General features: G+C 44.5%; 1 protein-coding gene across 1 annotated transcript in view; it reads right to left on the reverse strand.

Moving 5' to 3' along the window:
- LOC136384436 (uncharacterized) overlaps positions 1-25,690 on the reverse strand; it is a 109,311-nt gene that overhangs the window by 76,045 nt on the left and 7,576 nt on the right. Inside the window, exon 3 of the mRNA XM_066354599.1 lies at positions 24,242-24,401. Coding sequence (XP_066210696.1) covers positions 24,375-24,401 — 27 coding nt within the window. The 3' untranslated portion in view covers positions 24,242-24,374. The remainder of the gene's footprint in view (positions 1-24,241; positions 24,402-25,690) is intronic.

The raw sequence follows: 25,690 nt of genomic DNA on the forward strand, positions 1-25,690 counted from the left end.
GCTAATTTTGTTCACTTAGCTTGTCAGGTCTGCCACGTGGCTTCCTGAGCTTGCCAGGTCTACTGTGTCACCCCTTTTAGGCTCACAAGTTGAGCTTGGATAGAGCAATTGGGAAATCAGCGAGAACTTTAAAACGGGTTCACACATTACTCATATTTGAGAAACACTGTTATAGTATCTAGGGTGGCTTAGGTTTCTCTTTTTCTTTTTTCCAGTTAATTATAAGAGTTAAAAATCTTAGTTCGACTACCTTCTAGGTGTGTGATCTTGTGCAAATTATTTACCTACATATTACTTGCCGATAGTTTTTGAGAGGATTAAATGAGATAATGCATGAGAAGTCCTTAGCATACTTACTGGGCATGTGGGGTTCTCAAATTAATCTATGTTATGTTAATTACCTTGGAAGGCAGAGAATAAAGCTGAATCATTCCCAAAGCACCATATTCCTACTTCCAAAACAGTTACTGCAGTGGGAAATTCCATATGTATTTGAATGATTATATCGCTGATGAACCTTTCTGTCAAGATCTCAGGAGCTGTATGTGTTTTGCTCTATGATGCCCCTAGCGCCTAGTAAAGTTACTGGTGCATGTATGGGTTGACTCACCGGCTTCCCAAGAAAGGTGATGTAAGTTCCCACAGTAAACGCAAGGGGGTAGTGTTCTGTCACCTATCCCCATGCTGGATCCATTCGGGAACTTGATTTTCAAAGTGCAATTTTAAAGCCTTATCTCAATCAAATAAGTAAACTTTTTATTCCTGTAAGACTCGGGCTTACTATTTTTATTTCATTACTGCCCAAAAGGAGCTGGCTATTCCTCTCTATTGGGTAACATAAAATATAACAATATTGGAATTAAGGTGATTCTGTGTTCTCTTAAACATTCATTTGTTCTGTTAATGGTCATGGATCCTTTCCAAAGGTAATTGCCAACCCTGAATATCATTCCACAAATATTTACTGAGTGCCTCCTAGGTGCTAGGGATATTTGTGGCTGCTGGGGATTTCACTGAAGACAGACGAGGGTTGTATCTTTATGTTTAGCCTGGTGATATTCTGTCAGGAGTGGGAGGGGAATGCCTATGGTGGAGCCTCGGCGGTGTTAAAATATTTTAGAAATGTTTACATTTACTAAGATAGAAGGGGATTTTGAGATTATCTAGTGAAAACTTAAGTGACCAAAAGGGCCAGACAGATAATATTAATGAATAAACGGGGCCAGGTGGGGACTGACAGTAAGTGAAGAGCAGGTGTGAAGTTAAGACTACTCACTCTCGCCCTGGCCGGTGGGCTCAGTGGTAGAGCGTTGGCCTGGCGTGCGGAAGTCCCTGGTTCGATTCCCGGCCAGGGCACACAGGAGAGGCGCCCATCTGCTTCTCCACCCCTCCCCCTCTCCTTCCTCTCTGTCTCTCTCTTCCCCTCCCGCAGCCAAGGCTCCATTGGAGCAAAGATGGCCTGGGCGCTGGGGATGGCTCCTTGGCCTCTGCCCCAGGCGCTAGAGTGGCTCTGGTCGCGACAGAGCGACGCCCCGGATGGGCAGAGCACCCCCCCCCCCCCCCGTGGGCGTGCTGGGTGGATCCCGGTCGGGTGCATGCGGGAGTCTGTCTGACTGCCTCCCGTTTCCAGCTTCAGAAAAATACAAAATAAATAAATAAATAAATAAAGACTACTCGCTCCCAGTAGGTTCAAGTAGAATCTTCTTCTCTCCTTTTATTACAATCCAAAATATGACCTGCTTTCCTCAATACAAACCTTCCTTCTCCTAAGTCACCAAACAGAAGAAACTGCTCTTGGAAAGGGGGATTCAGAGAACCGGGAGGAGTGAAGGGGCAAGGTAAAACTACCTTGTTCTAGCCTGACCAGGCGGTGGCGCAGTGGATAGAACATCGGACTGGGAAGCAGAGGACCCAGGTTCGAGACCTTGAGGTCGCCAGCTTGAGCGCAGGTTCACCTGGTTTGAGCAAAAGCTCACCAGCTTGGACCCAGGGTCACTGGCTCGAGCAAGGGGTTACTCAGTCTGCTGAAGGCCCGAGGTCAAGGTACATATGAGAAAGCAATCAATAAACAACTAAGGTCTCACAATGAAAAACTAATGATTGATGCTTCTCATCTCTCTCTGTTCCTATCTGTCCCTGTCTATCCCTCTCTCTGACTCTCTCTCTGTCCCTGTAAAAAACAACAACAACAAAAAACTACCTTGTTCTTTATCTCATCCTTCCCAATTATTATTATTTTTAGGTTTTTTTAGTACACGCGTGTGTGTGTGTGTGTGTGTGCGCGAGAGAGAGAGAGAGAGAGAGAGAGAGAGAGAGAGAGATGAAGAGAGAGATGGAGAGAGAGGGATAGACAGGGACTCCTTGCTCAAGCCAGTGACTTTTGTGCTCAAGCCAGCGACCATGGGCTTGTGTCTATAATTCCGCACTCAAGCCGGTGACTCTGTGCTCAAGCTGGTGAGCTTGCACTCAAGCCAAGGACCTTTGGGTTTTGAACCTGGATATTCAGTGTCCTAGGCTGACTCTCTGTTCACTGCACCACTTCTTGGTCAGGTCCTTTCAATTATTTTTAAGAAACCAACCTGTTCCACCCAAACTGTGAGCAATATTGAAGAATGTAAGACCAGAATGTGAACTGTGACCACAACTATGGGAGAGGTGAGGTTGCCATTTTCCTCATTGCTCAGGGGATTCTCTAGGCCAATCAGAGAATTTCTCTTCCTAAATCTGGTTTTTTAAGTCTCTTGTTGGATTTCACCAGGAAAAGGACACAGGGCATAACCATCTTCAGGTGCTACCAGAAGAGACATGAGGTTGAGTCAGTGATGCCTCCGCCCCTTGTCATTTGCGAATGTGAGAAGAATGTCTGGGAGTCTCCGAGGCCAGATTTTTCAAGGGAATTCAGATTTTTCAACAGAAGCCAGAAATCTGGAGTTTTATGGGAAACCTTTCAATTTTAGAAGATTGCCAATGAATGAGAACCTTTAAAATGCTGTGAGGTCCAGGCCCTGGCTGGTTGGCTCAGCGGTAGAGCGTCAGCCTGGCATGCGGGGGACCCAGGTTCGATTCCCGGCTAGGGCACATAGGAGAAGCACCCATTTGCTTCTCCACCCCCACCCTTTCCTCTCTGTCTCTCTCTTCCCCTCCCGCAGCCAAGGCTCCATTGGAGCAAAGATGGCCTGGGCGCTGAGGATGGCTCCTTGGCCTCTACCCCAGGCGCTAGAGTGGCTCTGGTCTAGGCAGAGCGACGCCCCGGAGGGGCAGAGCATCGCCCCTGGAGGGCAGAGCGTTGCCCCTGGTGGGCGTGCCGGGTGGATCCCGGTTGGGCGCAAGCGGGAGTCTGTCTGACTGTCTCTTCCCGTTTCCAGCTTCAGAAAAATACAAAAAAAAAAAAAAAAATGCTGTGAGGTCCAATCCAAGCTCATCTGAGAGCTAAATTTGCCTCGTTGTTCAGTAGCTTAACCTCTAACCTAATTTAATCCCCTAACTTTATGGACTAAACAGATTCAGAGAAGTCAATGACTTGTCCACATTACCACATAATCTGTATCCTCTCCGTTCAGTCATAAAAGAGCAGAAAAAGTGGAGAAAATGTCAGACACTAACGAGGCAACTGCTGTCAACTTTACAGATGGGCTTGAAGCGGGCCATGCTACTTGGCAAGGTTGGTACTGAGACAATTCAAAAGAGTGACTTACACTAACAATAAATGTAGTACCTAATGTTACAAAATAATGTTTATTGCAGAAGGCCTGGAGGGGAAACAAAAGCGCACCACTCTGGCGGCCATGGATTACAAATAGGCATCAGGACGGTGCTGTGAAGTGTGAGTTACTACGGACACAATAGAGTTTTGGAAAACAGCTGCAGGATAACATCTCAAAAAATTCTGGGCAAGTGAGACATTCTGTTATTCCATAAATCTAATAAAAGAATTACGTATGAATTTTAATATTAAGAAAAAGTGACTCAGTATCACACAATAAACATGTGGTACAGTGAAGCAGCTCCAGTGAACGAGGAGATGAAGGAACATTCAAGGGATATCTGTTGGGGCTTCCAATTCTGGGGCCATTTTATTTTTATTTTTATTTTTTTACAGAGACAGAGAGAGAGTCAGAGAGAGGGCTAGATAGGGACAGACAGGCAGGAATGGAGAGATGAGAAGCATCAATCATTAGTTTTTCGTTGTGACACCTTAGTTGTTCATTGATTGCTTTCTCATATGTGCCTTGACCGTGGGCCTTCAGCAGACCAAGTAACCCCTTGCTGGAGCCAGCGACCTTGGGTCCAAACTGGTGAGCTTTGCTCAAACCAGATGAGCCCGCGCTCAAGCTGGTGACCTTGGGGTCTCGAACCTGGGTCCTCCACATCCCAGTCTGATGCTCTATCCACTGCGCCACCGCCTGGTCAGGCTCTGGGGCCATTTTAAATACTGCCAATGGTCATTTCTTAGAACCGAGGACTAAAAATATTTTGGCACCTTTCAAGAAAGGGCTATTTTTTTGTTGCCTTCACATAGCTAATTTTTATGTCAAACTTGACATTTGGAGAGGAAAGCCAAGTGCTGATGTCACCATCTGATTTTGCTAAGTCTTCTTCACCTCCCACTTACTGTCCCTAGATTCTATTAGAGCCGAGTGAGTGTCTCAATTGTTCATTGTATTATCCCCAGCTCAGTTCCTGGCACTCACAGCTCCTGAATAGATGGTCATTCATTTGGGCTGAATTAGCTTAGCTGGAATTGAAGAATCAGAAGCAATTGGAAGGACCTTAGAGCTAGTTCTCACCATCTACACCCACCCCCACCCCTCCGAAGGTGACACCAACCCTCCACTTCCATAGTGATAAGAAATTTAATGTTGTGCAATAGTTGGCAAGCAGCCAAATCTAATTCAGTAACATTACCCCAGTCTTCTCCAGAAGAGATTGTCATAATGTTCTTGGCCAAAAGCTTATATTATAAAAATGAGATGATATGAAATTAATATGATTTTATTATGATAATAAGTATTAATAATGCATGCTGTATAATCAACTGGCTTTCTCCTCCAGCAAGCTCAAATTCTTATTTCTTATTGTGATATATTTGTACCTACCAAAAACATTAATAAATTTCCTCTCAAAAAGGGGCAAAACAACCTGTTAGCTTTATAGAACCTTCCCCAAAACCACATGATCTAGTTCTATTAGGTTGGAAAAAAATGGGCTTAGGAATCAATCACCAGTCACAAATATAACTCTGGAATAGAATTTAATTTCAGAATGCACTCACTCTCACCCCACCCAAAATGGAAGTTTCTAACTTGTCTGTATTGTAGACTTCCACACCTTGATAACTTTGGATCATTTTTTTAGAGAGAGGAAGGGAGAAGGCAGAAGAGAGACAGGAACATCAAGCTGTTCCTGCATGTACCCTGACCAGGGACTGAACCAGCAACCTCTGTGCTTTAGGACGATGCTCCAACCAACCAAGCCATCCAGCCAGGGCAACTTTGGATCATTTTTTTAAAAGACTTTATTTATTAATTTTAGAGAGAGGGGAGAGTGAGAGAGAAAGTGTGGGGACAAGTAGCAAGCATCATTTTTTTTTCTTCTTCTTTTTTTTTTTTTTTTTTTTTGTATTTTTCTGAAGCTGGAAACGGGGAGAGACAGTCAGACAGACTCCCGCATGCACCCGACCGGGATCCACCCGGCACGCCCACCAGGGGCGAAGCTCTGCCCACCAGGGGGCGATGCTCTGCCCCTCCAGGGCGTTGCTCTGCCGCGACCAGAGCCACTCTAGCGCCTGGGGCAGAGGCCAAGGAGCCATCCCCAGCGCCCGGGCCATCTTTGCTCCAATGGAGCCTTGGCTGCGGGAGGGGAAGAGAGACACAGAGAGGAAGGAGGGGGGGTGGGGTGGAGAAGCAAATAGGCGCTTCTCCTATGTGCCCTGGCCGGGAATCGAACCCAGGTCCCCCACACGCCATGCCGACGCTCTACCGCTGAGCCAACCGGCCAGGGCCGCATCATTTTTTTTTTTAATTTTCTTTTTTTCAGAGACAGAGAGAGAGTCAGAGAGGGGGATAGATAGGGACAGACAGACAGGAACAGAGAGAGATGAGAAGCATCAATCATCAGTTTTTCGTTGCGACACCTTAGTTGTTCATTGATTGCTTTCTCATATGTGCCTTGACCGTGGGCCTTCAGCAGACTGAGTAACCCCTTGCTCAAGCCAGCGACCTTGGAGTCTCGAACCTGGGTCCTCCACATCCCAGTCAGATGCTCTATCCACTGCGCCACCGCCTGGTCAGGCTGGATCATTTTATTCATTTATCCAATAATGGAGTTTCTAATATATGCCAGGCCCCATGTTAGGTACCAGAGATACCATGGTGAACACAATGGATACAGTCCCTATGTTCATTGAGCTTTTAGTTTAGAGCCAAACAAAATGAAAGCAAGCAAAAAATTCAAGTTGCAATAAGTGTTATAAAGAAAATTTAAAAAAAAACCCACTAAGATCAAGAAAAATGGAGAAAGGGAAATTGAGTTTAAATAGAACAGTTTTGAAAGACCTCTGCGAGGTGACATGTAAGCTGAGGTCTTTGAAAAAAGAAGAGCAAACGCAAAGTCTTCTGCCTCCTTGGCTCGGTGCTGAGGAATAACTGGTGTAGTTAGAACGGCATCGAGACAGGAAATGTGGCACACAGTGAGCTAGAGTCAGGCAGGGGTGTGACACATTTATGATCCATGGTCAGAAAAGCCCAATTTTGTTTAGGTCAGGGGTCCCCAAACTTTTTACACAGGGGGCCAGTTCACTGTCCCTCAGACCGTTGGAGGGCCCGACTATAAAAAAAACTATGAACAAATCCCTATGCATACTGCACATATCTTATTTTAAAGTAAAAAAACAAAACGGGAACAAATACAATATTTAAAATAAAGAACAAGTAAATTTAAATCAACCAACTGACCAGTATTTCAAGGGGAACTATGCTCCTATCGCTGACCACCAATGAAAGAGGTGCCCCTTCTGGAAGTGCGGCGGGGCCGGATAAATGGCCTCAGGGGGCCGCATGTGGCCCGCAGGCCGTAGTTTAGGACCCCTGGCTTAGGTGCTTTGGGAACCATAGAAAGGTGTTTAAGTTGTGAGGCAATTTAAATTTTGGGGGGAAAATTCTTGGTGTTCCAATGGGGAAGGACTGGAGGAGGCTAAGAGCAGAAACAAGGAGATGGCTTAGAAGGGTACTGCAAGAGGAGATGGCCCACTGGATGAGGGTGTTGGCAGTACAGCTGGGAAAAAAGGAGGCAGATTTTGAGATATACTTTGATAATGTGATTGATGGTTCTGGCTATGGATTAATGTGGGAGGTAAGGGAAGACTCCCGGATTTCTGGCCTGATGAATGGAATGGATGAAAATCCAAAATCATAAAGCAGAGCCTCTCTACTTACAGAAAAAGAAAAAGGGAACAGTTGGGCGCTGTTCCCTGGGGCTCCTTCCCCCTCTCCAACTGCCCTTGGGTCTCCCTAGAATACCTAGGTCATGGTTCTCAAATTTTAGGATGCCAAGCCACTTGAAAAGCTTTGATAAATCCCAGTTACTATGCATAGTACTCCTGGAGCACAGCGCTTGGAGGAGATATAGACCAGAATGGTTAATATGGCTGTGTCTCACCACTGAAGACTAATAGCTTCTTTTATCAACTTTTTTTTAAATAAAAGGCAAGGTATGCTTTTCTATTCTCCACACTCTTTTTCTTGTGATAGAGACAAAGAGAGGGACAGACAGACAGGAAGGGAGAGAGATGAGAAGCATCAATTCTTCATTGCGGCTCCTTAGTTGTTCACTGATTGCTTTCTCATATGTGCCTTCACTAGGGGCCTACAGCAAAATGAGTGACCCCTTGCTCAAGCCAGTGACCTTGGGCTCAAGCTAGCGACCTTGAGCTTCAAGCCAGTGACCTTTGGGCTCAAGTTAGTGATCATGGGGTCATGTCTATGATTCCATGTTCAAGCCAGTGACCCCGTGCTCAGGCTGGTGAACCCTCGCTCAAGTTGGTGACCTTGGGATTTCGAACCTAGGTCCTCTGTGTCCCAGTCTGATGCTCTATCCACTGTGCCACTGCCTGGTCAGGGTCTTCATACTCTATTGAAATAAAATATAACCAGTGGCTATTATTTATATTGCTAGAAATTCTTTGAGTGGTTCTTCCAGTGGTTGGGATGAATCGTACTTTCTTAATGATGTTATCATGACATCACCTGTAACCATGAACTAATTAATGTGGGTGTGTAAATGTGTCTCTGCTAAAAGAAGCAGAGATAATAGTATTCTGTACATGTAATTTAGCATTTAAGATATACTTATTTCATTGGCAATAAAAAGGGATCTGGCTGTTGTTCATGCACTTTTATGCTTCATTTATTTGAGCTGGCTTTATGCTCATCAAACATTTTCTTCAATTTGCACTTTCCAAATTTATCAATATGAGTAAAAGTGAAGCAGAAATTTGCTAATTAAGCTGTTAAGATCAATACAAACCCTGGCCGGTTGGCTCAGTGGTAGAGCGTCGGCCTGGCATGCAGGCATCCCGGGTTCGATTCCCGGCCAGGGCACACAGGAGAAGCGCCCATCTGCTTCTCCACCCCTCCCCCTCTCCTTCCTCTCTGTCTCTCTCTTCCCCTCCTGCAGCCGAGGCTCCATTGGAGCAAAGACGGCTCCGGCACTGGGGATGGCTCTGTGGCCTCTGCCTCAGGCGCTAGAATGGCTCTGATTGCGGCAGAGCGATGCCCCAAGATGGGCAGAGCATCGCCCCCTGGTGGGCATGCCAGGTGGATCCCGGTCGGGCGCATGTGGGAGTCCATCTGACTGCCTCCCCGTTTCCAACTTCAGAAAAATACAAAAAAAAAAAAAAAAAAAAAAAAAGATCAATACCGAAAATCAAAAAGAGTAAATCAGCCCCATATGAAGCTGGCTGATTTTTCTTTTGCAAATAAATTTAAACAGTCTCCACTATATTTCTGTTGTTAACAGGTGAACTGTCCAGACAGAACCATGCATCCCTTCAAATGACTCACAGAAGATATCTGGTCTTGCTGCAAGCCTGGCCTGCTCCTTATCACCAGTTTTCTCTGGGAAGAGAATGTTTCTGCTCTGCTGCAAACCAGCACAGCTAGTAATTCCAGGTCCTGAGGGAGAACGGTGTGGAATTAAGAAAATAGACTCACCGAGAAAAGAGGATGGGATCAGGAGGACTCTGCAAAGTTGATGGCAGAAACAGAGAGAGCGAGCCCCCAGTCTTTGCTTTATTATATAGCATAGAAAATTAAAACCTTTAAGCCAATATACAAATAGGGAAGTTTTTGATACAAAACCTCTCATCTGAGGCATAAATGGGATTCCTCAAAAGAGTGCACCACCTTACATCATGTAACAGTCAAGGGTGTGGAGAAAAGCTTAGTGTTGAAAAGATCTTAGTATTAGAAGATCTCTCTTTGTGTGTGTGTGTGTGTGTGTGTGTGTGTGTGTGTGTGTGTGTGTGTATTTTTCTGAAGCTGGAAACAGGGAGGCAGTCAGACAGACTCCCACATGCACCCGACCGGTATCCACCCGGCATGCCCACCAGGGGGCGATGCTCTGCCCATCTTGGGGCGTCGCTCTGCCGCAATCAGAGCCATTCTAGCACCTGAGGCAGAGGCCATAGAGCCATCCTCAGTGCCCGGGCAAACTTTGCTCCAATGGAGCCTCGGCTGCAGGAGGGGAAGAGAGAGACAGAGAAGAAGGAGAGGGGGAGGGGTGGAGAAGCAGATGGGCGCTTCTCCTGTGTGCCCTGGCCGGGAATCAAACCCGGGACTCCTGCACGTCAGGCCGATGCTCTACCACTGAGCCAACCGGCCAGGGCAAAAGATCTTAGTATTAAGAGATCTTAGTATTAAAAGAGTAGGAAAGGCTTAGTCTTAAACTAAGCCTTACGCTATAACGACCTTGCCAGCTTACAGACTGTTTCCCACATATGCTCTTTTTTTATATTTTTTAAATTTAGCTCACATGCTGAGATTTGCACTCATCTGATTTCCCAGATTCTAATACAGAGGCAGATAGGAAAAAAAAAAAGAATAAACAGAAAATTAGCATAGCCAATGTTAACAGATACCGAGACAAGTGTCTTAATACATTACAGCAGGGATCGTCAAACTTTTTATAAAAACTGCCCACTTTTGCAGTGCTGGTCAACCTGGTCCCTACCGCCCACTAGTGGGCATTCCAGCTTTCATGGAGGGCCAATCACGGCGCCATTTGGTTGCTCTGCTACTGCCCACCATGAAAGCTGAAACGCCCACTAGTGGGCGGTAGGGACTAGGTTGACCAGCACTGCAAAAGTGGATGGTCTTTATAAAAAGTTAGACAACCCCTGCATTACAGGGATTAAAGCCTTTAAGCACCTGACCTGTGGTGGTGCAGTGGATAAAGTGTCAACCTGGAAATGCTGAGGTTGCCGGTTCAAAACCCTGGGCTTGCCTGGTCAAGGCACATATGGGAGTTGATGCTTCCAGCTCCTCCCCCTTCTCTCTCTGTCTCTCCTCTCTCTCTCTCTCTCTCTCTCTCTCTCCCTGTCTCTCCCTCTCCTTTCTAAAATGAATAATAAAAAAAGATAAAGCCTTTAAGCAAAGTCTTAGCCAATATAACAGGATCTATAATAGAGTCTTTGCTGTTTTTAATGTCCTTAACATGTTCACCAAGTCCATGCTGACACATCATCATTTTGCATTCCCTGAAAATGCAACCCAAACCCAGTTCAGTCCATTAAGAGCTGTCACGAGGAGCAGGAGTCCAGGAAACACATCCAGGAAAAGTCCAGGAGTCCAGCAACACATCCAGGAAAAGTTTGCATGGCACTGGAGTTGTGGCCACATTTCCACACTTTGCAGCTAGAGTCCAAGTTCCAATGGCTACTGCTTCTAGCTGGTATCGATTCAGGTAGACTGGAAAATCCATCTGCAGGCATGTGTGGAGATGGAGCCCCTGTTCTCTTCAGCATGGAGAGCTGAGACCAGAGGGGCCTTTCCTGGAGTTTTGTAGCCATGGAGGTGGTGAGGAGAACCTTGGGATACACTATGCTGGGTGGCAGAGGTAAATTCATCTAAATTAGGAGCAGGTCCCAGCCTAAAATAGGCATGGGACATTGAGGCAAGAGGAATAAAGGAGACACTATACAGTGGTACCTTGAGATATAAACAGACCAACACACAAATTTTTAAGATATGAGCTGCAACTTGGTCTGTATTTTTTGAGATCTGAGCGAAATTCCGAGATATGAGTTGTGATTCAGGAAGCTGCCGCTAGTTGGCGCATTGGTGTATGGGTCCAGTATCAGCAGTTTGATATACAAGTTGACTGATGTATGAGCTCGGTTACAGAACAAATTAAATTCATATCTCAAGGTACCACTGTATATTAAACAAAGCAGCAGAACATAAGACTATCAACACCCACAACAGAGATCTTCAGGGGATGAATAAAAACCCGAATATTCAGGCAAGAGATAGTAAGTGGCCCTTGTGTCTATAAGAAATGTGATCAGTTTACCTGCTACTTGGAAGAAATACCCTAGGCTCATCCACAGTGATGTGAAAGGGGCCAATGGCCCTGGGCACCTTTAGCCTTCAGCGCCAAGTCCCAGCAGGCTGGGCAAGGTTAGGTCACAGGTGACTGGAGCAGGGCTGGAGGAGAATAAACCCTCCCTTAGAGGAGTGAGGAGGCAGCTTACCATCCAATGTCCCTTTTTTCCACAGAAAAGGTATGGCCCTGGTGGGGGCTGAGAAGCATGGCAGGCTTTAGCTCAATGACCTTCCTTTCCTCTCCTGAAGCAGGGCCCCGATGGAGTCCTATGAGGCCCCTTCAGGGCGTTGGAGCCTTTAAGGGCATATGCCAAGACGTAGTATTTTGCCTGATCTCTTTTTTGGGCTTTGTCTGCCTTTTCTGTTCTTCTTGTTCATTATAGACCTTAAAAGCCATGCTCAGAATATCTCACTGAGGGTTTTGAGGGTCCTAATCCGCCTATATAAACTCTTTCTGTATATCTGGAGCTGATTGGAAAAAGACAAAATAGCATTATTAGCTGGATCAAATAAAAGAGGGTAGAAGTTTGCAAGAGAAAGAGGTTTGGCGTCTCTTGTAGGATTCCAGAGTCTCTCCGCTGCTGAATAACCCTATACATCAGCATTCAAAAGAAATTTTTTAAAGTAAAAAGTATGATAAAGAATATTTGCAGGGGTTTCAGAATATGATTCCCTCTTTTATATTTTTTAAAATTGACCTTTAAATATTTGCTGTGTACACTTTAATAATACCTTGACTTTAGATATTGTAAGAAATATCCATAATTCGAAAGGTTTGACAAAATATAGTAAATGCTTTTCCTACATATGTAGGAGTATCGTCAGTTTTAATCAGTTTAGGAAGTCCTAAAATAGAAAACACTTATAAACATTGAGATTAAACATGCTTAATAGCCTCTCCTGTTCTGGCAGAGGCTATTATAAATCCAGAATAAGTATCCACTGTACATGGACAAAGGACTGTTTGCCAAATGAAGGTATATGAATAACATCCATTTGCCAAAGTTGTCCTGGTAGGAGTCCTCGAGGGTTAACTCCAAATGAAGGGACAGATTGTAGTATAGGACACCTTGGACAGGATTTAACAATCTGCCGTGCTGCTTCCCGAGAAAGTTGAAACTGTTTATGCAGGGCTGCAGTGTTCTGGTGATGAGTATGAGACTGGATTGCTTGATCTGTCATGGTTGCTCGAATAACTTTCTTTTGGGTAGCTTGATCAACAAGGGCATTCCCTTGTGCTAAAGCTCTAGGGAGCATGGAGTGAGCTTGAATATGTCCTATAAAACATGGAGCTCTATGTTGATGTACAAGTCTTTGAAGAAGGAGAAATTGCTGAAATAGTTCTTCATCAGCAGTTGTCCCTAAGACAGCAGTCTCTATAGTAGAAACAATCATAAGTAAATATTTGCTGTCTGTATACAGATTAAAGGAGGAACATGGCAAATGCTGAAAAGCCATGATAATGGCATGTAATTCTACTCTTTGAGCTGATTTTAAGGTGACTGTTTCAGTATAGACTTGTCCATCGATTATTAAGCCTGCTATTCCTGAGCTGGACCCATCAGTCAAGACTGCAGGTGCTTCAGGAATGGGCTCATTAACAGTTGTCTTAGGAAAGACAAATGTAGTAATTAATGAAAATTGAATTATTTTACCAGGTGGGTAGTGAGAATCAATTTGGCCTATAAAATTTGTAAAAGCAATTTGCCATTTTGTGGAAGTTTCCCAGAGCCATTGTCGTTGATCCTTTGAAAAGGAACAACAATAATTTGAGGCTTAAAACCTATAAGCTGTAAGAGTCACCTATGCCAGTGGTCCCCAACCTTTTTTGGGCCATGGACCAGTTTAATGTCAGAAAATATTTTCACGGACCAGCCTTTAGGGTGGGACGGATAAATGCACAAAATAAAATTATGCGACCAGTGTAAAAACTGTGGTATTTTTAAATATAATTGTCAAACTTACGAGACAAGTGTCAAGAGTGAGTCTTAGATGGATGTAACAGAGGGAATCTGGTCATTTTTAAAAAATAAAACATCATTCAGACTTAAATATAAATAAAACGGAAATAATGTAAGTTATTTATTCTTTCTCTGCGGACCGGTAATGGTCCGCGGCCCGGGGGTTGGGGACCACTGACCTATGCCCCTTGATAATCAAAGAGGTGACAAAATCAAAATATGGAGGCCCTGGCTGGTTGGCTCAGCGGTAGAGTGTCAGCCTGGCATGTGGGGGACCCGGGTTCGATTCCCGGCCAGGGTACATAGGAGAAGCGCCCATTTGCTTCTCCACCCTCCCCTCCTTCTTCTCTGTCTCTCTCTTCCCCTCCCGCAGCCAAGGCTCCATTGGAGCAAAGATGGCCCGGGCGCTGGGGATGGCTCCTTGGCCTCTGCCCCAGGCACTAGAGTGGCTCTGGTCGCAGCGGAGCGACGCCCTGGAGGGGCAGAGCATCGCCCCCTGGTGGGCAGAACGTCACCCCTGGTGGGCGTGCCAGGTAGATCCCGGTCGGGCGCATGCGGGAGTCTGTCTGACTGTCTCTCCCCGTTTCCAGCTTCAGAAAAATAAAAAAAATAAAAAAATAAAAATATGGAGATAAAACTTTCTTAGCAGTAACAGCTAAATTCAATAGGACCTGAAGCTTGCCACAATAGTCCTGTTGGAGTGTAACTCAAGGGACAAATTAGTAAGGCAGTTGATTCTTCAGGATTTATGCATTTTAGTTGTGTTTGTTGCAAGGCTTTTTCTACAAGCTTTAAAGACTGCTGTCCCACAGCTGTGAGTAGCCGAGGAGAAGCTAGTTCAGCCGAGCCTCTAAGAATATCAAAAAGTGGCTTCAGTTCCTCAGTAGTTAATTTTAAGGAAGGTCTAAGCCAATTAATATCTCCTAATAATTTCTGGAGATCATTTGAAGTTTGCAAATGATCCACCCTGATTTCTAACTTTTGTGAACGAATTTGTTGTCCTTCAATAATTTGTCCTAAAAAAGAGAAAGGTAAAGATTGCTGTACCCTTTTCAGGAGCTATATAAAGTCCTGATTTTTTCAAAGAATATTCTAGTTGTGCCTGAGCAGGCGGTGGTGCAGTGGATAGAGCGTCAGACTGGAATGCGGAAGGACCCAGGTTTGAGACCCTAGGGTTGCCAGCTTGAGCGCGGGCTCATCTGGCTTGAGCAAAAACTCACTACCATGGACCCAAGGTCACTGGCTTGAGCGGGGGTTACTCAGTCTGCTGAAGGCCCGCGGTCATGGCACATATGAGAAAGCAATCAATGAACAACTAAGGTGTCGCAACGAAAAACTGATGATTGATGCTTCTCATCTCTCTCCGTTCCTGTCTGTCTGTCCCTGTCTATCCCTCTATCTGACTCTCTCTCTGTCCCTGTAAAAAAAAAAAAAAGAATATTCTAGTTGTTGCAAAATGTGCAACACAGTGTCTTTATCTGAATGAGTAATAAGAATATCATCCATATAATGAATTATGTACGCCTTAGGGTGCTGTCTTCATCGTGGAGAGATAGCTTGAGCAACATATATTTGGCACAAGGTAGGACTGTTAGCCACACCTTGAGGCAAAACTCTCCACTAGTATCACTCCATTGGAGCCTGGAAATTAAGTGAAGGAACACTGAATGCAAAAACGCTTGTAGTCATGAGGGCTTAATAAAGGAATAGTAAAAAAACAATCCTTCAAGTCAATAATTACAAGGTGAAAATTCCATGGAATGGCAGTAGGAGAAGGGAGTCCTAGCTGGAGAGGACCCATAATTTCCATAGTTTTATTTATTGCCCTCAAATCTTATAAAGCCTCCAGTTTCCTGATTTCTTTTTAATAACAAATATAGGCATATTCCATGGGCTATTAGAAGGTTCAATGTGCCCAAGCTGTAATTGCTCTTGTACCAATCGAGCAACTGCCTTAAGTTTCTCCTGAAAAGGGGGCCATTGGTCTACCCATACAGGATTATCTGATTTCCAAGTAATTAGGTCTGCACAATGCATTTTTTTATTTTTTTTTTATTTTTTATTTTTTGTATTTTTCTGAAGCTGGAAACGGGGAGAGACAGGCAGACAGACTCCCGCATGCACCCGACCGGGATCCACCCGGCACGCCCACCAGGGGCGATGCTCTGCCCACCAGGGGGCGATGCTCTGCCCATCCTGGGCTTCGCTATGTTGCGACCAGAGCCACTCTAGCGCCTGAGGCAGAGGCCACAGAGCCATCCCCAGCGCCTGGGCTATCTTTGCTCCAATGGAGCCTTAGCTGCGGGAGGGGAAGAGAGAGACAGAGAGGAAGGAGAGGGGGAGGGGTGGAGAAGCAGATGGGCGCTTCTCCTGTGTGCCCTGGCCGGGAATCGAACCCGGGACTTCTGCATGCCAGGCTGACGCTCTACCACTGAGCCAACCGGCCAGGGCTTTTTTTTTTTTTTTTTTTTTTTTTTTTTACAGAGACAGAGAGTGAGTCGGAGAGAGGGATAGACAGGGAAAGACAGACAGGAATGGAGAGAGATGAGAAGCATCAATCATTAGTTTTTCATTGCGCTTGCAACACCTTAGTTGTTCATTGATTGCTTTCTCATATGTGCCTTGACCGTGGGCCTTCAGCAGACAGAGTAACCCCTTGCTGGAGCCAGCAACCTTGGGTTCAAGCTAGTGGGCTTTTTCTTTTTTTACTCAAACCAGATAAGCCCGCGCTCAAGCTGGCGACTTTGGGGCCTCGAACCTGGGTCCTCTGCATCCCAGTCCGATGCTCTGCATCCCAGTCCACTGCGCCACCACCTGGTCAGGCTGCACAATGCATTTTTGCGGTAGCAGGAGCTACCAAGGCCCCTATGCTAAATTTTGATATCCTAATTCACACCTTCTGGTATTGGGTGCCACTTCTATGGAGGTGAGAATTCCTCACTGTTCTTTCCCTAGTCCCTTGGTGTGCAAAAATCCTTGATCAAGCATTTGAGTACTGACTAAACTATTAGGACTGACAAGCAATGCTCCCATATTTTTCAAAACATCTCTACCCCACAAATTAACTGGCAATCCAGGCAGCACATAAGGCTGAAAAAGTCCAGAATGACCTTCTTTATCTTCCCATTGTAAAATACTAGAGCTTTGTTGAGGGGATTTACTCTGCCTTATACCTTGTAATTCTGTGGCTGCTGCATAAGTGGGCCAGTGTATCTTAGCAATAACAGATACATCAGCTACAGTATCTAAAAGTCCTTTAAATTTACACCTTTGTATTGTTAGTTTCTTTTCAGGGCGTTCCTGACCTATTTTTTGAATCCAATAGGCAGAATGCCTATTGTGGATCCAAATCCTCAATTCTCTCAGGGTCTCTTTTGCAGGGTTGACCTTGTCTTAAAAGAGGTAAAAGGGCCCTGGCCGGTTGGCTCAGTGGTAGAGTGTTGCCCTGGCGTGCAGAAGTCCTGGGTTCGTTTCCCGGCCAGGGCACACAGGAGAAGCGCCCATCTGCTTCTCCACCCCTCCCCCTCTCCTTCCTCTCTGTCTCTCACTTCCCCTCCCACAGCGAGGCTCCATTGGAGCAAGGATGGCCGGGGCACTGGGGATGGCTCCTTGGCCTGTGCCCCAGGCACTAGAGTGGCTCTGGACGCAACAGAGCGAAGCCCTGAAGGGGCAGAGCATCGCCCCCTGGTGGGCAGAGCTCGCCCCCTGGTGGGCGTGCCGGGTGGATCCTGGTCGGGCGCATGCGGGAGTCTGTCTGACTGTCTCTCCCCGTTTCCAGCTTCAGAAAAATAAAAAAAAAAAAAAAAAAAAAAAAAAAAAGAGGTAAAAGGATTGAACAATTTTCATGTCCCAGGAGATAGTGACTATATTCCTCAGAGTGTGAGCCATTACTTTAATTTCCCCTGTATAATCCGAATCTATTACTCCAGGGAGAACAAAAGATTCTCTCATGGTTAAACTACTTCTGCCTAATAAGAGTCCTACTGTGTTACTGGGAATTGGCCCAAAAATTCCAGTGGGTATAGCTTGAGGTCCCATCCCTGGAGTTAAAACAAAATGGGAGGTGGGACTGAGGTCCCGTCCTGCACTGCCTGTTGTTGCCTGGGATAGTTGGGCAATGTTTGGCCTGCTGGAATCTGAATTTGCTGAGGAAACACCAACATTGCCCCTATTGTTTGATGGGGCCAGGAAGGGCCCATTATCCATTTCCCTGCCCTCGGGTAGTATATTTAGACTTACACTCATTCGCCCAATGTTTCCCTCTCCTACAACGTGGGCAGAGGTCCGGAGCCTTAAGGGCTGGCCGTCCTGGAGGGAGAGGCTGAGACTGATATCCAGGACGAGCAGGACAGTTTTTAGCAAAATGCCCCGAACCCCTGCATTGGAAACAATATCCACAGCAGAAGTACTTCCCTGGCCTTCCTTCTTTCATTTGTTCTGCCTTTTATCAAAGTATGGTCCTGGAAGTCTTGCCTTAACGTCTGTGGTAAAAGCAAGACCTTGCATGTATGAAGTCCCAACATCGGTACATATTCTGATATAGTCCTCTATATCTCCCTTCTTGCGGTGAGGCTGAAGTGCAGCCTGACAAGCTGAATTAGCATTTTCATATGCCAACTGTTTTATTAAAATCTTTCCTACAGCCTGACTAGGTGGTGGCGCAGTGGATAGAGCATTGGACTGAGATACAGAGGACCCAGGTTTGAGACCCTGTGGTCACCAGCTTGAGTGCGGGCTCATCTGGTCTGAGCAAAAGCTCACCAGCTTGGACCCAAGGTCGCTGGCTCAAGCAAGGGGTTACTCGGTCAAGGCACATATGAGAAAGCAATCAATAAACAACTAAGGTCTTGCAACAAAAAAATGATGATTGATGCTTCTCATCTCTCTCCATTCCTGTCTGTCTGTCCCTGTCTATCCCTCTCTCTGACTTTCTCTCTGTCCCTGTAATAAAAAAAAAAAAAAACTTTCCTACATTTTAATCTTCTTCTATTATTTTGACTGCTCAAATTAGCCGTGAAACAAATTCTTATAATTGCTCATCTGTGCCTTGTCTAATTTTACCAAATTCTTCCATTTTGGCCCCTGGAGTAGGCAGGCATTTCCATGTCTTTGTGGCTATCTGATTAATTATATTGTAAGTAGTTAGTTGATACTCTAATTGAGTTGCCATATGGGCATATTGTCCTTCTCCAGTTAACATATCTACAGTAACAGCAACCTCCTCTTGCTGGTTTTTCTCATCCTGCTCCACAGCTTTTCATGAAAGTCTGACTTCCACAGCAAATAATCACTCCCAGAGAGACAAGCATGAGCAATCGCCTTCCAGTCATTTGGGGGAAGAGCCTTTGCACTAATAGTATCTAATAAACCAAGTGTAAAAAGAGCAGTAGGCCCATACTGAGTACAAGCAAGTTTAAGTTCTTTCAGAGTTTTAAAAGGTACAGGTTCATGTTCTCGCACTAGTTTCCCCTTATCGTCCTGTCTTTCCACAACAGGAAAACAGGTAAGGCCATTTATTGTTTCCCCTATATTTTGAGCCTGGTCTATAGATTATTGGAGCGGGGATTTCCCAGATTTTGAGCTATAGACTCTGGAATCAGCCCAATAAGGGTACAGAGAAGCAAAGGGTTGAACATAGGAAGGAGCCAAGGGCAGCAGAGGCCCCATGGTTAAGGCAGCCATAGCCGCAAAATTTTTATCCCCTGAGTCATCCTCAGACTCCAAGTTGTTCTCATATTCACACCCCTCTGTTTCCGCTTCCCACCCTGATACTCTTCAGACAACGATTTGTCCTCATATGAAAACATTTCTACAAAAAAGATCCCTTACTTTTGTCCCTAACTGTCCCATAATTTATTACTCCCAACTCTACTCTCCCCCAAAACTTTCTTTACTCACTGTGCACACTTAGGGAGTTCCATCACCTGCCTTTAGTTTAGTTTCTCATACTCAGGCCCCACATTGGGCACCACTTGCCGCAAACCAGCGCATCTAGTAATTCCAGGTCCTGAGGGAGAATGATACAGAATTAAGAAAATAGACTCACCAAGAAAAGAGGATGAGATCAGGGGGACTCTGCAATGCTAATGGGAGGAACAGAGAGAGTGAGCCCCCAGTCTTTGCTTTATTATATAGCGTAGACAATGAAAACCTTTAAGCCAATATACAAATAGAAATGTCTCTGATACAAAGCCACTCATCTGAGGCATAAATGAGATCCCTCAAAAGAGTGCACCACCCTACATCATGCAATAGTCAAGGGTGTGGAGAAAAGCTTAGTGTTGAAAAGATCTTAGTATTAAGAGATCTTAGTACTAAAAGAGTGGGACAGGCTTAGTCTTAAACTAAGCCTTAGGCTATAACGACCTTGCCAGTTTACAGCCTGTTTCCCACACCACTCTGCTGGTGTACACCTCTCTCCCTTCTCTGAATGGATTTCACACTTACATGGCTCATGTGGCACTTGCTACATCCTGCTCAGCAGTCAGTTGTGCATCTTTCTTGTCTCTCTTACTAGACACTGCAGGCATTCCCCAAGGTCCAGTCTGCCCTTTGGCTCTGGCTTCATCTCTGCTCTCTTGCACTGAAGTTGTACAAGCCATATCTCTAACTTGGACCTTTTTCCTTATCCCCTGACCTGAATTTCTAACAGCCTGCCAGGTAATTCTCCCACATCCAGCTCTTCATGTCTATTATTGGAGGGTTTACCAGCTGCTACCTCTTAACTGTTTTGTCTGTTAATAATCACCATCCTCCTGGCTGCAGACACACATACTACCCATGTCTCTTCTACTCCATAGCTAATCAGTCACTTTCTCCTATTGATTTTCTTTGTTCTCATCAAACTGACTTATTTACTGCCAAATACACCTTGCACTTTCCCACTGCTAATACTGTACTTTTAGCTATCAGGAGAGCCTTCCTGTCTGCTTCTTGAAATACTCTAAAAAGGAGCTCCAGCCCCAGCTATAATGTCAGCCTTTACCTTCACCCAGGCAGCTTCTCTCCCAAGCATTCACTTTTCCTCTGGATTCTCCTAGCAAGTAATAAATTAATTTCCTTTATCAAAATGATCATGCATATTTTCTTTTTGAGACAATAGGTTGTGGTAAATGTGTTCTTTTTTTATTTCTATTTTTTATTTTTTTTTGTATTTTTCTGAAGTTGGAAACAGGGAGGCATTCAGACAGACTCCCACATGCGCCCGACCGGAATCCACCCGGCAAGCCCACCAGGGGGCGATGCTCTGCCCATCTGGGGTGTTGCTCTGTTGCGACCAGAGCCATTCCAGCGCCTGAGGCAGAGGCCATGGAGCCATCCTCAGCGCCTGGGCCAACTTCACTCCAATGGAGCCTTGGTTGCAGGAGGGGAAGAGAGAGACAGAGAGGAAGGAGAGGGGGAGGGGTGGAGAAGCAGATGGGCGCTTCTCCTGTGTACCCTGGCTGGGAAACGAACCCGGGACTCCTGCACACCAGGCCAATGCTCTACCACTGAGCCAACCGGCCAGGGCCAGTAAATGTGTTCTTGAAATATTTTATTGTTATTCAACTTCTCTCACTTGCATGGCTACTTATATCTCAATTGATTATAAATTCCTCAAAGGCAAGAACAATGTATTAAATAAAAACACCTTGTACTGTATCACTGTGCCTGTGCAGACAAGCAACTCAAAAAAACTGGTTGGTTTTTTTTTGTACTGAATTTGTCTGATCATAGAAACATAGGAGAGACTTGCTTCATAGTTCAGTTTGCAAATTAGTTACTCATTAAACTGGCTCATTAAACACAAAGAATTTCTTTTCTCTTCTAATATCTTGCTCACAATGTGTTTTTTTTTCTTCTTGAGTAATTGAAAAGACCTTAATAGCATGATAAAAACTGGAAAAAAAGACTTTTGATAGATGTGTTTGCAACAACTTTTGTCTTCATTCTAATATAAGGCATAGGTAAGATCTGCAGGCATTGCGAACTTATATAGTTACCTCTTGCTTAAATAATGCCACATAACAAACAACTACAACAGCAAACCTTTATTTTTGTGCATGAGTGTGTAGGTTGGCTGGCCGGGTCTGCTGTTCTGAGCTGGTCTCCATGGGCTCACTCGAGCACCTGAAGCCTGATGTGGGGTTAGTAGCTGGCTTTGTTGATCTTGGCTTGGCTCTGCTGGTATCTGAGACCTTGACTGGGGTGACTGAGCTGCCTGAGCTCTGCCCCACGTGTTCTTCCAGCAGGTTATCCTATCTCTGTTTGTGCTCATGGTGAGGTTGGTTCTGAGACAGAGCCTGATGGGGTCATGGCCCCTTAGGGTCTAGACTTAGAATTGGCCCACAGTTATTTTTCTCTTCACTGCCTAAAACAATTCACTAGACTAGCCCTGATTCAAGAAGTGGAGAAACAGGCCCCATTTCTTCTTCTTTTTTTTTTTAATAATTTTATTTTTAATGGGGCGACATCAATAAATCAGGATACATATATTCAAAGATAACAACTCCAGGTTATCTTGTCATTCACTTATGTTGCATACCCATCACCCAAAATCAGATTGTCCTCTGTCACCTTCTATCTAGTTTTCTTTGTACCCCTCCCCCTCCCCCTTCCCTCTCCCTCTCCCCCCTCCCCCCGTAACCACCACACTCTTATCAATGTCTCTTAGTCTCACTTTTATGTCCCACCTACGTATGGAATAATGCAGTTCCTGGTTTTTTCTGATTTACTTATTTCACTTCGTATAATGTTATCAAGATTCCACCATTTTGCTGTAAATGATCGATGTCATCATTTCTTATGGCTGAGTAGTATTCCATAGTGTATATGTGCCACATCTTCTTTATCCAGTCATCTATTGACAGGCTTTTTGGTTGTTTCCATGTCCTGGCCACTGTGAACAATGCTGCAATGAACATGGGGCTGCATGTGTCTTTACGTATCAATGTTTCTGAGTTTTTGGGGTATATACCCAGTAGAGGGATTGCTGGGTCATAAGGTAATTCTATTTTCAGTTTTTTGAGGAACCACCATACTTTCTTCCATAATGGTTGTACTACTTGACATTCCCACCAACAGTGTATGAGGGTTCCTTTTTCTCCACAGCCTCTCCAACATTTACTATTACCTGTCTTGTTAATAATAGCTAATCTAACAGGTGTGAGGTGGTATCTCATTGCAGTTTTGATTTGCATTTCTCTAATAACTAAAGAAGATGAGCATCTTTTCATATATCTGTTGGCCATTTGTATTTCTTCCTGGGAGAAGTGTCTGTTCAAGTCTTCTTCCCATTTTTTTATTGGATTGTTTGTTTGTTTGTTGTTGACAGGCCCCACTTCTTGATGGAGGAAGCTACGAATTCACATTGCTAAGGATATGGAAACAGAGAATCCTGGCTGGTTTTGTAATCAATCTACCCCAGAGTTAGAGAGACCTTGCTTCATATGCTAGCCCTGTTTTATAGTTGCACAACGTTGGGCAATTCATTTAACCACTCTGAGGCTCTTTCCCTCAATTGGAAAATAAGTACCGTGAGAATCGAACAAATGCAGACACAGGGCCTGGGACATCACAGGTACTCAGTAAATGTCAACAAATTCCTTATAACTCTCCCTGCAGCTGTTCAGAGAAGGGAAAGAGTTATACACCAGCTCTCAACATTATGGAATTTAAATAATTTTATTTATATTTAATTTGGAGAAACAAGGTGCCAAAACCAAATACATATTTCAAGAAAAAAATGACATGAAAGTTTGAACAAGAAATTGAAAATTTTGAATAAATTAACTGGGAAATGAAGCCCAGTGTTATTAAAAATTAATGGGGGTCTAGCCTGACCAGGTGGTGGCGCAGTGGATAGAGCGTCGGACTGGGATGCGGAAGACCCAGGTTCGAGACCCCGAGGTCTCCAGCTTGGGCGCAGGCTCATCTGGTTTGAGCAAAAAGCTCACCAGCTTGTACTCAAGGTTGCTGGCTCAAGCAAGGGGTTACTCGTTCTGCTGAAGGCCCGTGGTCAGGGCACATATGAGAAAGCAATCAATGAACAACTGTGTCACAACGAAAAACTGATGATTGATGCTTCTCATCTCTCTCAGTTCCTGTCTGTCTGTCCCTATCTATCCCTCTCTGACTCTCTCTCTGTCTCTGTAAAAAATAAAAGTAAAGCCTGACCTGTGGTGGCACAGTGGATAAAGCGTCGACCTGAAATGTTGAGGTTGCCAGTTCAAAATCCCAGGCTTGCCCTGGCTGGATAGTTCAATTGGTTGGAGCATCATCCCGAAACACAGAGGTTGCCGGTTTGATCCCCGGTCAGGGCACATACAGGAACAGATGTATGTTTCTGTCTGTCTCTCTCTCTCTCTCGCTCCCTTCCTTTCTCATTAAAATCAATCAATTAATCATCAACAATTAAGATTATCTCTAAAAATAAATGCAAAATTAAAAAAAAAATCCCAGGCTTGCCTGGTCAAGGCATGTATAGAAGCTGATGCTTCCTGATCCTCCCCCTTCTCTCTCTCTCTCTCTCTCTCTCTCTCTCTCTCGCACTCTCCCTTCCCTCTCTAAAATGAATAAATAAAAATAAGTAATGGGTAAAGACTAGGGATGCTGGTAAATATTCTAGAGTGCACAGGGCAGCCCCATAACAAAGGGTTATCAAGTCAAAAATGCCATTAGTTTGGAGGGTGAGAGTCTAACCTAATTAGCACAGAGGCAGCCGTAGTTTTTGAATGATCTTATTGTGGCTTAGCAGGGTTGAGAAGTTTTGTAAATTCATACTGCTGTGAAGTGGCAAAAGTGGGATTTTTAGTGAGATCTTCTAACTCCAAATTCAATGACTTCCAGTTATACCATGACTCTATAAAGAAAAGAAGTAGGTTAAAATGATTCCATGGCTTTAAATCATAGTAAACAAGAGAATTTTAGCACCAGGGGTGTCAGAGAGGAGAAACAAGAAAATTTTGAGGGAGCTAGAAGCAGATTGTAATGATAACTTTAAAGTAATGGGATGGGGAGAATTTCAGCGACCATATCCACTGGGGGTCTGGTGACAAGAACTGAAGTTCAGAGAGCGGTCAGAAAGGGTTCGATTCCCCTTGACAGGCAAGTGTTAGCCACAGCCATGACAATGGGGGACTAGGATATGGGTTAAGAAAAGAGAGCAGAGAAATAGTGGCTGCCTTCTACAAAAATATTCATAAGAAAAGAAGTGATGAAAAAGGGACCACGAAACACAATGAAGAAAGTGAAATCTGGAAGGTGCCCACAGGATGTGATTTTATTTAAAAAGTCAGAATGAAGGTTTGAGAAGATTATTCAGAAATCCATGTTTCTTGGTGTGCAAGGAAGAATTTCACTATTTCTCATTCAATATATCGCCCTCATTTATAATTGACAGCATAAAATACTTACAATCTTTAATGTAAGATTTGTAGATATCTTTAGCATTAATGTAAGATTTAATGCTATTTGTAGATATCTTTAGAATCCTTATTAGTCACAAAAATAAATTTTAGGTTTTATTTAGGTTCTATGTAGGCAAAAGCCTTAAGTTTCTGTCCCCAGTCCCCAACTTTTTGGTAGCTCCCAATCTGACATGGGTGCCCCAAATATTAATATTACTTCTCTCTCTCTCTCTCTCTCTCTTTTTTTTTTTTTTTTTTTTTTTTTTTTTGTGGCAGAGAGAGGGACAGATAGAGACAGACAGACAGGAAGGGAGAGAGATGAGAAACATCAATTCTTCATTGCGGCTCCTCAGTTGCTCATTGATTGATTTCTCATATGTGCTTTGACCCGGGGGCTACAGCAGACCAAGTGACCCCTTGCTCGAGCCAGTAACCTTGGGCCCAAGCTGGTGAGCCTTGCTCAAACCAGAATAGCATGCGCTCAAGCTGGCAACCTAGGGGGTCTTGAACCTGGGTCCTCCACATCCCAGTCCAACGCTCTATCCACTGCACCACTGCCCAGTCAGGCCCAAATATTACTTATTTGAAGCCAATGTTCTCATTTCTCTCTGCTGAGTCTAGTCATCTTTATTTGACCAAATAACAGGAACAAACAATTCCTTCTATAATAGATGTACTCTCAGGTGTCATGCTTCTGAGAATTGCATCTGAAAATTGATTCTCCTGTACCGTGGTACAATGT

This window comes from Saccopteryx leptura, chromosome 13 (genome assembly GCF_036850995.1).
Source record: "Saccopteryx leptura isolate mSacLep1 chromosome 13, mSacLep1_pri_phased_curated, whole genome shotgun sequence".
Lineage (NCBI taxonomy): Eukaryota > Metazoa > Chordata > Mammalia > Chiroptera > Emballonuridae > Saccopteryx > Saccopteryx leptura.